General features: G+C 43.3%; 1 protein-coding gene across 1 annotated transcript in view; it reads left to right on the top strand.

Moving 5' to 3' along the window:
• LOC140908810 (kinesin-like protein KIF28) overlaps positions 1-15,214 on the top strand; it is a 62,415-nt gene that overhangs the window by 45,025 nt on the left and 2,176 nt on the right. The window contains exons 17-22 of the mRNA XM_073336682.1: positions 2,389-2,663; positions 4,671-4,805; positions 5,447-5,613; positions 7,841-7,944; positions 13,667-13,817; positions 14,074-14,267. Coding sequence (XP_073192783.1) covers positions 2,389-2,663; positions 4,671-4,805; positions 5,447-5,613; positions 7,841-7,944; positions 13,667-13,817; positions 14,074-14,267 — 1,026 coding nt within the window. The remainder of the gene's footprint in view (positions 1-2,388; positions 2,664-4,670; positions 4,806-5,446; positions 5,614-7,840; positions 7,945-13,666; positions 13,818-14,073; positions 14,268-15,214) is intronic.

Raw genomic sequence — 15,214 nt, 5'->3', positions numbered from 1 at the left:
ACACATCGGGCAATAGGTCAGTGCCACTTAGACTCGGAAACCCATCAAAGCAGAAAGAGGGCTGGGGATGGCGCATTGCTGGTAAACCAAAAGTTTAAAAAAAAAACCCACAATTTCTTCTCTTTCTAAGACGACGACAGAGAGCTCTGAGACCCGTCATTTAGCTAGAATGGAACTTGTGGCTGCATTTGCAAGTGCTAATAGTCCATTGGAAAAACTTGATCACCCAAAGTTGCATGAGTTCATTCAACAGAATGTACAAAATACCGGTTGCTTACCACATGCGAATAAGCTACAACAGAACTACCTTCCAAAGGTTTTTGCTACACATTTTGAGGAGATAAGGTGTCAAATTAACTCATGTGAGTATTTTGCAATTATTTTGGATGAGTCCACAGATGAGCAAGACAACTATGTACTGCATGGTCTCTTTGATTTTATTTCTGACAAGGCTGAAGATGTACAGACAGGAAAGCTAACAGTGCTCGCTGACTTCATTTATTTGGATGCTGTTAACTACACTACAGTTTCTCAAGTGCTAATTAAAACCAAATTACAGTGTGAACTTTAATAAAGTATCTGCTTTCATGAGTGACAATGCAACTTACATGATGAAATTTTTAAAATCGGTTCTCCAAGGTCTAATGCCAAATGCTGTCCATATAACATGTAATGCACATATAATTTCTCTTGTCAGTGAGCTGTGGGGATGTTAGTTTGGTAAAGTTGATAACTGGTCAGCTACATTAAAAGATCTTTTGACACTGCCCTAGCCGCAAACTTCGATACAGGCAGCACATTGCAAACACGACTGAAATTGGGGAAGAAATAATTGCACTTCCCCCAGAGCCAGGATTACTCATTGGAATTCCCGGTTTTGGCCTGTACAATACCATGCAGCTCACCTGAAGTACTACTCCGAGTTCGTCTCAGAAGAGCGGACGCTGACTCCAATAACGCAGGTTTTAACAGAACTGTCAACCCTTCTAAATGATGCTCAGCTGAATGAGGAAGTTCAGTTTGTTGCCAAAAATGCCACAGGACTCATGGACTTAATCACTTGGTTTGAATCTCGACGTGTCAGAACCCACCAAGCGTACCACAAAGTAATGGACATACTTTTCTGGGCTGGAGCACAGTCAAACAAAATCCACTCTGACAATGCTGAGTTAAATGCCAGTGCTCAGCAGGTGTGTTCTTGCCTGGCAAAGAAGCTCAGACAATATTACTGCTATGGGGAAGAGTCAAGCGATGTAGCAAAAACGGCTCAAAACTTTCAACAACCTGCAGCAAGGTTCCTAAAAGCAGTGCATATTTTTGACCTCACACAAATGCACCTGTTGATGGTGGATTTCAGCTCGCTTAATGCAGCTCCTGGCTTTCATAAGAATTGTAAGCTGGAGATGCCTCCTTACAAAAATATTGTGAAAGAAGCAGACTGTAGTTTGCCTGTGCTACAGTTCTGGAACTCGGCGGAAGGCAGAATCCCCCATCTTGCAAGGCTAGCTAGGCGCTGTCTGACCGTTCCAACCAACTCCGTAGATGCAAAGAGAGCAGTGTCTCAACACGGACAGGTGTGTTCAGCACAGAGACCGGGAATGAAGTTGCTGGATGCTCCAGGCTGACATTCAATTAATGACATTTGAAACCAGAACTTTTTTTTTAACTTAAGGCAATGGTTCACAAGTTTGAGGCTACCAATTGAGATCACTTCCCTACGAAACTCTGATGCCCATATCTACCAATCAGGGAGTTGAGACTTGGTGGTGGTTGCTGCTGTAAAGTGTCAATCAATACATCCTGTCAAGTTCACATGACCTTTCTTTATCTTATTGAAACAAGCTAATAATTGCATCGGTGGGGTGGAGGGCACTCTGTACCTCTCCCCCTGCAGCTGTGGACGATGGGAGCAAGAAGTGAGTTGTGGGGTAAGGTGCGGACCTTTCTGCAGAGGTACCCAAGAGCAGCCGTGCAGAGGAAGAGAAAGTCTTGTCCCTCCCAAGCGAGCCAGGACTAGCAGCTAAGAGCCCTGGCTGGGGTGTTCCCAGCAGCATGGGGGAGATCAGACCCATGTCCACCTCTGGGAACCTGGCTGCAGGAAGCTCTGTGATTGCTGCCTTCAGAGTCCAGCTCTGAAGGCAGCACAGAAGTGAGGGTGGCAATCCCATGACCTCCCCCCCACCCCAATAGCTTTGCAGCCCCCCATCCCCTTTTGGGTCAAGACCCCCACAGTTACAACACCATGACAGTTCAGATTTAAACAGCTGAAAATGTGAAATGTACCAATTTTCAAATCCTATGGCCATGAAATTGACCATAATGGACCATGAATTTGGTAGGGCTCTACCCATGACCGTTTATTTTATCATCTTTCCTGTGTATCTCTAGGTGTGGGTATGGTCTAAGGCCAAGTTCATCAACAGGAAATTCCTAATGGAGGAGGTTTACCAGCATTTTTTAGATGGAGAGGATGTGTATGTGGGCCAAGACAGCGACCCATTTTGGGATCCTGTTGAGGTCATTCATTTAGGATCTGCTCACATTTGGCTTCAGTCACTTGCTTACTGCATGAAGCTGGAAGAACAAACAGAAGTTCTGAACTCTGAAGGAATGGAAGAAGCTATTCTACTTATAAATATAGTTCCGTGTTCCAGTGATGGAAGGTAAAGGTTTGCTGTTCCTTATTTGAACTAGCTCCTATCTAAGATCGCTTTTAAAAAAAAAATCCAATTCAGGAATTTCACAGGGTGATATGTCTGGTAGGAGATGGAGGCTAAAAACATGGGGGAAAATATAAAGACCATGTGAAATTCGAACAAGTTTACACAGGTATAAACAGGAGCAGGATTTGACCCAAAGACATTAGCACATGGGGAAAATATGCCATGTGACAGTACCATTGATGTCCAGGTCTGTCCTGATCCCCCTGGGATTGGGTGCTACGATGACAGCTGCTCAGCCCCTGGGAAGTTGAAGTCCCTTGAGTTGTTACCAGGGTCCTACCCTAGCTAAGTGAAAGAACCACACTGATGAACTCTAGAGGGAGCTGCTGCCAGACTTCTTTGCCAGATGGAGATGGGTTGTGTAAGGAAGGGCCTTAGTGGAAGATTTTAAAATTGTAAATAAGTGAAGTCTTGTTGGACCTTCTGGGAAAGAGGAACAAAGAAAGTGTATAATGAGTAACTACCCATTATCTTCTGTCATACTTTACCTGCTACTGAAAAACTATTACAAAGCACCCTACGTACATGAGGTAGTATGCCACTGAGCTCAGCTGTCTCGGAAATGTTTCGGTGGGGAAGCTCTGGAGGCAGTAGTACTGTGTGGGAGAAGGCAGTGGTGATACTCCAGATAAAACAGGTTTGGGGGGATACAGAGACAATAAACACAAACATTTTGCACCGGTGATTTTCAAGCTGTGGTTTGTGTGGCTCTGCCCTGTGGGAAGCAGAGCTGGTTTTACCACAGAGGTGAAGCTTTAGTCAGTTTTCAAGCAGTGGCACTTCTGGATAGTTGTAGGTCAAGGACGGTAAGGGTTTCCAAAAAATCAGGTGACCAACTACATTTAGAGCCCCACCCCATGAACGGCAGCTTTGTCTGATGTTTGAAGGTTATTTGTAAGCAGATTTTCCATCACCGTAATTGAAGTTTAACAAACGCACGGAAGGCCAGACCAAACCACAAATTGACCTGGAATGCTTAGAGTAGTGGGAGCGGCAGGTGATGATCCTCTCTAGCCTGGGGAAGGAGTGTTTAAAAAAAAAAAAAGTGTTGGTAGCATGTTTTAATTAACACTATTTTAAACACCACTTAGCCCCGAGTGTAGACCTTGACCAGCTAACACATTTGTAAAGGCATTAAACCCTGTCTACACTAGATATTAAGTGATGTTTATATTCCAGGGCCAGTAAGGGGAAAAGAGTCAGTATTAATGCAGAATCTTCCTTGCAGTGCTTGTCTGCTTGGGAAGTTAGTGCACAGCAAGCTAAGGTGTGAATTTACACATCACTAATTACTCAAATCTAACTCCCCATGTGGGCTCTCTTACAAAGTGCCTTTGTGTGCTTTACTTTACTACATGTCAACGTGTACTAAGATAACTTGTGTCTGCTTTCATGGTTCAGCCTCACATTGTACCACCCGAAAGCTCTATAGCTTGATAAGGTTGGTTAAACAAATATCTTTGTTTAGTTGTAATCCACTGAATTAGGAAACTGGTTTCTTTGTAAAGACAGTGTGGAAAAATGTTTTTGGAAGGTGTTTGTGTGCCCCTTTCTCTTCCCTACCTCTATACTTTATGCTTTTTTGGTCTATTCTGTGTCTCTTTCAAAGATTTTATTGCACTTCCCTTCCCCCCACCTCTTTGTTTTCTCCTAATCCCTGTCTCTCTCACTCCTTCAAAGGATACCAGGCCTATCTCCTAATCTTGCCATCTTGGAGAGCCAGTAGCAAAGGAAATGAGCTAGATTTGTAATATACAGTCCCTTCCACATGGTTTCCTTTCCTATCATAGGTGGTTACCAGACTCTTTGTGTGTAAACAGCTGTCCTCTCCTCTGTTCCCAGCCTCCTCCTCACTGACCTGATTCATTCACTAATGTCACTGTCATATATTTGCTGTGAAAGCTGAGCCAGATTTGACATGTCATATCCTTATTCCTACATTTTTAGAGCCTTCGGAGAGGATGATATGATCATTGACCCTTTGGAATTGCTGGGAAGAAGAATTGATTTCCAGATTCACATCTTACAGTGCCTTGGAGTCAAATGGCTTAGAGAAGTCACTGAACGGGGCATTCAGATAGGGTGAGGGGTTGCATTAGTTCACTGCTTCCTTCACAGTATGTTCAGTTGGAATCATTGGTGAAAGCAAGAGCAGTTTCATAGTTATCCCAACAGAAGTTTCCAAATCGCATGAACTACTATCATCTGTTAGATCTCTAAGCTGCAGGATCTACTTAATGTCACAGGCTCAAAATCACAGCTGTCCTCTTAAAGGACATGTTAATAGGGGTAAGCCCTGCCTTGAACAGGAATATTTGAACTCATTTGCTCCAAACAAAGGTGAATTTCCTCAGTGAATGGGAGCAAAACACGTCTGTGGGTTGGTGGGGGTTGGGAGGAGAGAAAACTTTAAGCTCTATAATACAAAATAAAATCTTGTATCATTAAAGCAAATGCATTTTTAGAGGATGACAGAATGTTCAGTGACAAACTGCTACAGTCAACAAAATAAACCCTGAAAATGAATCAAGTGAAGTAATATTTTCACATAACGTGGTTGGTGAGTGCCTGCACAAAGCATTCTATTCAACAAGAGAGAACAGCTGACCTCAAAATGTTGCCATAATTCTTTTGTTCACATATTCTTTGTTCAAGTAGCTGACCTTTCCAAATACTGAACTGGGCAGTTATTTACATTTTATGTTAATGTTTCATTCACCTAGGTACAGAGTTTATGATCTTCTACACTCTCTATACACCAAGCCTGTCTGGAAAAACATGAATGCTAAGATTGAAGAGACAGTCCACTTCTCAGCCCTAAGTGCATCCCATGAATTTTTAAATTATTTACAAAAAAATGCTTTAATTGTTGACTTGTGGGGGCTTCAAGGTATTTCTTTATAATAATTCTTTTTAATTTGCATAGTTCTTCATGGCTGTGGGTTGTAAATAGAATCAAACCATATTCTAACATAGTTTTCAAATATAAAACTGCCTGATGGCAAGACAGAGCATGCTCACTTATATTACTGTGATGCTTTAATTCAATATTAGTTCAGTATTTAAAGACTGATTAGAATTTGCTTGGCGTAACCATCTCAGAATGAGCATGTCAACCTAGCCAAGAAGGATCCAATCATTTACATCATTTGATGCTTAAAGCAGCCTCTATTAAATAGCTCTGTGGCATCTCAAATTTAAGAATCTCATTGCTTTAGAAACATTAATGAAATAAGTTTCACAACACCCCTCTGAGGTAGATAAGCATTATTACCCTCATTTTACAAGTGAGAGCACTGAAGTACGGAGAGGCTAAGTAACTTGCCCAAGGCCATACACCAACTCATTGTCAGAGATGGGAAACATATTGTGTAGTCCTGGCTTAGACATTAGTCCTTACTCTCAGTCCCCTACTCTTCATGGTGGGAGGAACAGAGTCTGAAGTGTGACTGCATGAATACGACAGCTTGTAAATACTAATATTCACTTTCATGAGAGTTAGTGATTTTTTTCCAGCAAACACTTTCCAGGACGCAGGCGTCAACCCATCAGACTGGTTTGCCGGATAGAAGCAAAAGTAGAAACATAGTCTGGTACCATTGTTAAGAGCATCCGTGTTCTTACATTATTGTTTAGCATTCGTGTGGACAGGGTGACAGTTCCCTGACTGTTAGGGAACATATTATAGGATAGGTTTTGATCTAGGCCTAGTGTTATAAACTAAGACAGTTACTGTTCCCTAGCATGGATATAGTTCCCTAGCATAGCCAGTAAGTTGTTCAGTCCATCCTAAAAATAGAAGATGATTGAACGTGGATGCCAATAAGCCACAGAAGCGAGCAGTTCTTGTATGTAGCGCTTTTTGAAGTATGATTGGGCCCTAAATCTCGGAGGTTTGAGTGCTTAGATTGCACTGTTATCTCTGGTATAATGGATCAGGTCAGGACATCCTGGAGGTGCTGTGGCATGACTTATGACTAAGGCTGTGATTTAGCCAAAGACCTCCGTGACTTCAGCCAGCACCGGCTGGGAGCTGCAGGGTCCCCTGCAGAGGCTGGGAGTGGAAAACGGATCCACCGCGGGCAGCAGGGGGCCCTGGGAGCTCCACTCGCAGCTGCCCAGGGCTCCTCATTTTGCCACAGATATTTTTAGTAAAAGTCAGGGGGGGGTCGTGGGCTTCCGTGAATTTTTCATTCATGCGCCTTCACAGTCGTCTGTGGCTCCAGACTAACGTGGCAGAATCTGATTCATCTTTTCATGCTCTCCCCTCTCTCCCCCGCAATTTCTATTTTTCAATGGCAAAAAGGATGACAAAAGGGCAGAGAGAAGAGGATGGGTAACAGGAGAGGGGAATGAAAGTTCATAACATTTTTCCCCAAAAAATCTTTACTGTTCTTGTGACATTTTGGGGACTATTCTGACCGGTAACTTTGGGGGCCTATGTTTTGTGCAGCTGTGGTGCAGTTCCCTGGCACCAGTAGCCATCCCACAAGCCTTTCACCAGCCTAGTTACTCTTTGCAGGGTAACCCCAACAGCCTTTCCAGTCCCAAGTCTCCCCAAATACATCTTCCTTGTGAAAAAACCACCCCCTCAGGGACAAAAGTTACCCCTGACATAAGCGCTCCGTCAGCGGGAGAACTTCTCCCATTGACAAGCTTCCGCTGCTTGCAGAGGTGGTTTTATTACGCCAACAGGGGAGAGCGTCTTCCCCAGATGTGCTGCAGTGGAGCAGCTGTATCAGTGTAACTGTGCCGTTGCAGCATTGTACTTGTAGACGGGGCCTAAAAATCTGTAGGTTTACAGCCCAGTATCCCACGTATTTAGAACTCTAATGTCACTAATTGTGAAATTGGTGTCTGAAATTTTCAGTGTTTAATTGTTGATGTGTGTGTTTAAAAGAATCAAACGTGTGATGTGAGATGTGTTATCCAAATGGTATATGTTGGAGGCAAGTTTGAGAAAATGGAGATTACTGGTGTAAATTCAAGAGACTTGTCAGAGCTTGGAGCGAAATATTTTTATTTCTCCCTAAATATTTCAACTGATGTACAACGCAGATACAATAGTGAAGGCATGTGACAACAGTCTTAACTGGGCTCTCTTTCCCACAATGCAGAAGGGTGCGCTGAATTGGACTACTCCCTACAAGACATGGTCACAAGCGAGGGTACCATTATAGTTGATAATCCAAAAACTGTGATTGCAAAGGATATTGGTCTGGTGAGTCCACTTAAATTATTAGTAACATTCTTTGATAAAATCAGTGGATCTGACGAACCTGCAAGCTTTTACTTCCTTTTTTTTTTTTTTTTTTTTTTAGTGTAGACCAGGTCTGAGTAGTTATTTACGCAGGTAGTCCTTTGACCTTAATGGGACTACTCTAGTGATTAAAGATTGTAGGATTGGGCCCTGGAAGTATGCAGCATTTCATGAGAGGCAGTGATCCATATGTACAGCACAGAATCACTGTCATAGATAACGCATCTTGTCCACTCATGAGTTTAATCAAAGAGCTACTGTACACAGCCTTCTAGCTGCTGACCTGCTTCAGACAATGCTTTGGAAAGCACCACCGTTACGTAGTTTTGTTTCAACTAATTTTTAAAATCTGGGATATATTAGCAGACCCATTTAATGACAATGGCCATGGGGCTGAGAGCTTGGGCTGTCGTCCTCAGGGTGGGAGGCTCCAGCAGCGAGTGTCCCACAATGCCCCTCACAGCTAAGTCGGTGGAAGCGCACCTGGTGAGGACGTGCGCCGTCGACAGAGGGGGCGTAGTGTAGACATGAACCCTGGCAGTAATTGTTTCAGTGGCTCTACATGGACCTAACTAAAGTCAACTTAATTTTGTAGTGAAGACAAGGTCTCAGATTTGTTTATAGTGGGGAAAAAAGAATTTTATTTAACAAAGAACAGAGATCCGAACGAGAGCAAGCACAAATATTGGAAACAAATGATTACATATAAAATAAAATCATAACATGCGTTCTAGAGCCTAAACTTAACTTATAAACTTCATTAGACAACAAAATGTCTTCTCACTCAAAGTTCTTCTCCTAGCCTTTAACAGCAAGTTTGGCTGTGATCCTCCATTTGTAAAATAAGCCAGCTGGCTGTTTGGCCCCTCCATGAAGGATACCACCCTCTAGTGATGCTTCAACACCACCTAATCATGGGCACTCTAGTTTCCTATTTTGATTAGGAGAGGGACATATTTGAGTGATGTTCCACACGTCACTCCTTCTCCAAGTGGTCTCAAAAAGCTAGAAAGGCACACCTAAATGGAGTGCTCTCTGTAAGCCTTGTTGGACACTGAAAGGAAGGACATAGCTCGACTTCAGCTGGAACTCATCCCAATGACTGACAGTTTGGGCAATATGCCAACTTGAGCCAGGCCTGGAGAAGACAAAGACGCAGCCTCGCATTCCAGACTACATATGTACTTGCCACAATATGACCTAGCCACTTCAGGCATACACGATACCTAGGGGAAGGGTGAGACTGGAGGGACAGACCAAGATGATGAATTGTGTGAAATTGCTCACTCGGTAGAAATACCCACCAACTTGTATGATCTAGTTGGGCCGAATGAACTCAGTTTTTTTGCATAGGTACTAAAGTTGATTTTGTTTAGGATCAGACCCAAGCGATTGAAGAGATGTTGTGTGAACCAGACATGATTAAGGAATTGATCTCTGGATTTGACCCAGTTTTCCAGGTAGAGAAAGACGTGTATTTCTCTCTTCCTGGGAAGTGTCGCTACTACAGCCATGCATTTGGTAAAAACCCAAGGAGCTAAGGAGAGACCAAAAGGGAGCATTGTGTAACGATAATGCTGCCCTGAGACTACAAATTTCAGAAACTTCTGTGGCTCAGGAAAATTGCCACATGAAAATAAGCATCCTGAAGATCAAGAGCAACAAACCAGTCATGATTCAAAGCTGATAGGATAGTAGCTAGGGTCACCATTTGGTATCTCATGTACTTGCTGTACCTGTTGAGACCCCAGAGATCAAGAATAGATCCCAATCCTCTCTTGGATTTGCAAATCAGGAAATACCATGAATAGAATCCTTGTCCTTAGGCATAGACTTCCTTGCCACGATCTCTCATTAGCTGCTGTTGTACAAGAGAGTTTTAGGGGCCAGATGAGATTAGAAGCACTCTTTGCGGGTTTTAACAGTGCTTCATTTATAAGGAGGACTGCAGAATGTCCTCCAGCTTGTGGGTATGTTCCTGCACAAACTCGTGTTGAAGCCATTCACTTCAGGAGATCCTGATGCAACTTAAAATCCTCAGCCCCTGGAAAGGAAGAGTCCAGTACTGCGGTCTCGTTCGGTGCCCGGAAGATGAAATAAGCAGAGCCATTGGAACCTCTCAGTCGAGGTCCCTGTACACGTGGATCAGACTGAACTTGCTCTGAGGAATCCGCCTCCATCCGAGTCTGCAAGGAGGGGATACCACAGGCTGGTTGGATGACCTTGCCATGGAGTGTGTTGAGGATTGCGAATGTTCAGATCAAGGAATGTCCCCCAGGTTCCAAAACATTGGTGATAGGAATATGGCGGAAGCAGTGACAGTCTCAGGACTGACTGTGATCCATAGGAGGTCTTGACAATCTACAATACTGGTGTCTCAAAGCCAAGGTAGAGGGGGGGAATGTCCCCGAGCTCAATCCTGACCAACACTCAAGTCATCCAAAGGCAATGGGGGAGCCACTGCAGGAGGAGCAAGCAAACATCCAGCCTTGTCCGATGCCCAATACGTCAGTTGCATCAGTACCAAGGCAGATACAGAAGTCGATGCCTTGAGGACTGACATGGGATCACACTCCCACTCGGTACGGTACCAAAACAGAAGGCAACAGCGAAGGCTGGGTTGTTACCGATCTTGTAGACATGGTCTACCCTGCAGTCCTCATTGGTACTGAAGATAGTAATTGTGCCAAAGGGCCCCTTTGTTACCATAAGGAGGTCAACCTTGGCTGCCCACTCTGAGCCTTAGACAATACAGATTATGGTGCAGTCAGTTGAGACAAGTCTGCAATCAATCCTGGCAGCACTGAGGACCACACAGAAGTCATCCCATCAGCTGAATGCTCCTGAATAACTGGGGAGTCAGGAACAGAGAGGCAAGGCAAATCTGATACTGCCTACTGTGGCAATGGAGTGGGAAGAGCTGGGGCTGATGTAATCAGTACTGGACTCAACGGGCATCCCATGGATGGTACTGGAGTTTATGGTACAGCTTCCAATTGATGCCACCTCAGTACCTGAGAGTAGGTAAATGCTCCGGCTCCATCCTGTGTACCAGAAGAATCACAATATCAGTCTGCACTCTTGGAAGAGGAGGCAGAATCTTCCTGAGCTCTGGAGTGGTTGCAGTCCATTTTGTGAGGCCTTTTCCTTGGAGGACCAAAGAAAGGAGAATGATCTCTCTCCCTCCTGGGGAAGACATCAGAGTCTGGCCAAGGAACATCCGCTCACTCTGGTTCTGAAGTTGCCAGAGGGGCCAGACAGTCCTGGAGATCCCCAGCATTGTAGGGGTCTCATGGCCTGCTCCATAAGGTGCTGCTTGAAGTGCAAGTCCCTTACCACCTGTGTTCTTTTCTTGATTGTTGTGCAGATAGATCACCTTTCTTTAATGTGCACTTCTCCCAAGCACCACAGGCATCATTTGGAGGGTCATATTGGGAATGGACAATGTTAAAACTTTGGAGAGGGTATTGCACGAGGATAACAATCTATCCTAATTACTAGAACTAAACCTAAGGTAGTACTAAGCTAAGTAACTTTCAGCTATGTACAACAAAATCTGAGATAGAAAAGCATGGGGTAAATACCACACACAGCTCCGATTCCAGCTGCAGGTGCTTAGAAAGAACAGAGGGAAGGAGGTTGGGGTGGCATTGCCCTTAAATAGCCTAAGAAGGGGTAAAGGCCACAAAGCACGAGTGCCACTCCTACAGATACTGCTAGGCAGAGTTCTCCTGTTTCAGTGTGCTGGGCTTGTGCACGTCATCTTCGATGTGCTGAGTGGATTACACGTCTGCAACAGTGTAGTGACCCCCTTGTCCTCTTCTCCAGTTTGCACTTTTTAAGGTGTTCCTGGATCTTATTAAATACATTGCAGGGTCTTTCAACATATTGTTGGAGGTGGTACAAGATAAATCACAAACTGCTGGGCATTTTGCACCTTGCCATGCCTGTAAATCAAGGGCTGTTGGAGCCTGCAAAAGACCTGTGGCAGACTCCAGCATAGACTGCAGCTATATCCAAGATGCAGGCAGGCCAAGTCTCTGACAAGGGCTTGGAACACATTTATTCTCACCCAGTACCAGAATCTCTTGTAGCAGCTGCCCAGGAGAAATCCAAACCACAAGGGCCTCCCAAAATCAACACATAGGGAGAAAGACCCCAAAAAGTTGGATGTACATCAACATAAAGTTTTAGTCAGCCAGCCTCCAGATGCAAGTAGCTAATTACCAAACCTTTCTCACAAAACCTATTTACGCTGGGATATGCTGTCTCAATTTATGGACAGGCTTACTCCTGAACATAGGAATGAGTTAAAATCTATATTGAATGAGGGGCAGCTGATAATTCATACTTCCCTACAAACAGCACTTGACACATCAGATACGGTGGTACGCACCATGGCTACATCTGTGGCAGTGACAAGATCGTCCTGGTTCCAGGTATCAAGAATGCCTAGGGAGGTCCACATCACCCTTGAGAACCTTCCTTTTGAAGGCAATTAACTTTTTGATTCAAAGATTGCTGAGGCACTCCATTCATGAAAGGGACTGCAGAGTAGCCCTGGAGACCATGACCTGTACGTTCCAGAAGGAAACAAGCAGGACCTCAGAATTCCTATAGGCAGCATAGCACCCCCTCTAGCCACTACTATTAGCAACCTCAGAGGACATTGGAGCAGTTGGGAATCTGGTCTCTCTCTTCTTTACACTCTGGCAACACTTGTGTAGCCTGTTATGCTAATAAAAATCTCATTGAAATGAATTGGTTGCAAAATAAAGTTATTTTAGCTAGTCATATATGATAATTTCAGCTGGAGAAATTAACAGTTTGAGTTACAGTTTAAAGAAAATGAATGACCACTTGAATAATAAATACCTAGCTCTTACAGAGCACTTCTCATCAGCTTTCAAAAGAGGTCAGCATCATTATCCATAGAGTGTTAATAAATGAAAGGCAAGTGAGCGTCCCTGTAGACTGGGTAACAGAACTGTAAATCATACAGGTGCTTTGCTGTACACAGACCTGTGTTCTTTATTTTCTGCTTTCAATTTATTTAGGATGGCACATAGCAAATGCTCTTATTGGAAAACTATCTTATTTCTCTTGCTTCCTCTTGATCATTTAATGCAGGACCTGCAGGACTTGATTTTCTAAAAAAGTAAATTGATGTCACATAGTCCCTAATTAGTTAAAAAGCAAACCATTGAAGTTCCTACTTAAATGCTTCTCTTTCTACCTTTCATACTGTAGTCACTCTTAGAGAGCCAGTCTTTCTGTACACACTTGCACAGTCTTTGTGTTGTAAGATCTGGTATAATTGCTCTTGGTCAAATGACACTGATTATTTTTAAAAATCTGACATTAAAACAGTGAACAGCTGAATCAAACAGTGGTGGCGATTAGGATTTTGTATGGGCAGATGTGGTGCAACTGTAAAATGTGTACACGGGCCTTTGATATCATAGTGGTGGCATATTAATATTGATTCTTTGATTGATAGGTGGATTGAAGTATAAATTGCTCCTCAAACTTAGTTTGCACAATAGCATGAACAGTGTGTGGTACATAACTGCTTCCATGCAGGGTAGGTCATGATTCCAATAAAACCTTACATCCATCTGTAGAAGGTCTTGAGAGCTAAAAATCCTTACTGGTATTGATACTCAAATGTTTTCTTTAATAGGGCACAGCTAACCAGATATCTGAACTTTACCTGAAGCTGCTGAAGTTGGAAGAGGAGACTGAGCTTCTTAGAGATATTAACAGAGCTTTAAGGGAAGAAAATGCATCTCTTAAGGATAAAGTGAAGAAGTGGGAGACAGGACACCATGAAAGTCAGTGCAAAACACAAACCATGCCACAAATTGCATTTTTCTGTTATGGTTAAGGTGTACTGTGGTGAGAGCCTCCTGGAACAGTTGGTGCTGAGAGTTTATGTGCCACTGAATTTTTTTCTCCAACGAGAGAATATGGATGAAATTTCATCACTTTCAGCTAATGACCATATAAAAATGCAGAACGAAATATTTTGTGTCTGTCAGTCTAGGTTTTATTATTAACTAATAAAATCCCTCCTGTTTTGCATTCTAGGTAAGAAATTAAAGTCTCCTAATAAAAGGGCAATTAAGATGACCAAACAGCCTCTCTCATCAAAGGAAGCTGACCAGATGTGCAACCATCGGACCAGCTATGATGCTGAATTTGCCAAAGCTCTTAAGGTCTTCTACCAAAACATGAACTTAGTGAGAGGGCAATTCCTGAAGCTGAAGCACAGCAAGCCCCCCGTATGTATGATTTTTATGCAGTTGACAGGGACTCTTCTATGACTTGAGTCATTGTGTATACCAAGCTTTGATTACCTCAGAATGAAGATACAACTCATCTTGTCCTTTGCTGTGGCTGCTATTTTCCTTCCTGTATTTGTACTGGAACCAACCTCCTCTCCCCCATGTGCTTTGCATGGCTGTATTATCAATATCAAGGTCCACAAAGAGTAGCTAACAGTGTAAAGACGCACACTGCTGATGCTTCAAATGCAAGGAGCGAAGTGCTTACTTGGCTAATGGAAAATGAGTGTTTTATCCCAGCCAGCAAGGAGGAAGGATGTCAATACCTTAGGCTCACAAGTCTTATTCTCGAGAAAAGAAGAAAGACTAGGGGGACCTGATAAGTCTTCAAATATGTTAAGGGCTGTTATAAGGAGAACTGTGATCAATTGTTCTCCATATCCACTAAGGTAGGACAAAAAACAATGGGCTTAATCTGCAGCAAGGGAGATTTAGGTTAATATTAGGAAAAACTTTTAACTATGGGAGTAATTAAACTCTGGAATAGGCTTCCACAGGAATCCCCATCATTGGAGGTTTTTAAGAACAGGTTCGACAAACACCTGTCAGGGATGGTCGAGATTTATTTGGTCCTGCCTCAGCACAAGAGGCTGACCTCTCAAGGTCCCTTCCAAACCTACATTTCTATGATGTTCATAAGAAAGGATATGCACTAGTTTCTAGTTCCAGCCCCTAGAAAGAGGCCTTGGCAGAAAAATCTCCATGGTGTAGTTTTCCTGGCTTGTTTCACTAAAGCCTCATCCCCCTGGAGTAACCTGATTGTGTAAGAAAAATATTTCTACATGAAAAACTCCAAAATCGGTCAGTCCCCTATTAAAAGTCAGTCTCTTTGATTGTGCAGCATAATACTGCTGTTAGACTATAGCTGATAGCCTGGAGCACCC

The sequence above is a fragment of the Lepidochelys kempii genome, chromosome 3 (genome assembly GCF_965140265.1).
Source record: "Lepidochelys kempii isolate rLepKem1 chromosome 3, rLepKem1.hap2, whole genome shotgun sequence".
NCBI classification, from domain to species: Eukaryota; Metazoa; Chordata; order Testudines; family Cheloniidae; genus Lepidochelys; species Lepidochelys kempii.
This window is presented reverse-complemented; position numbering and strand designations above follow the sequence as displayed.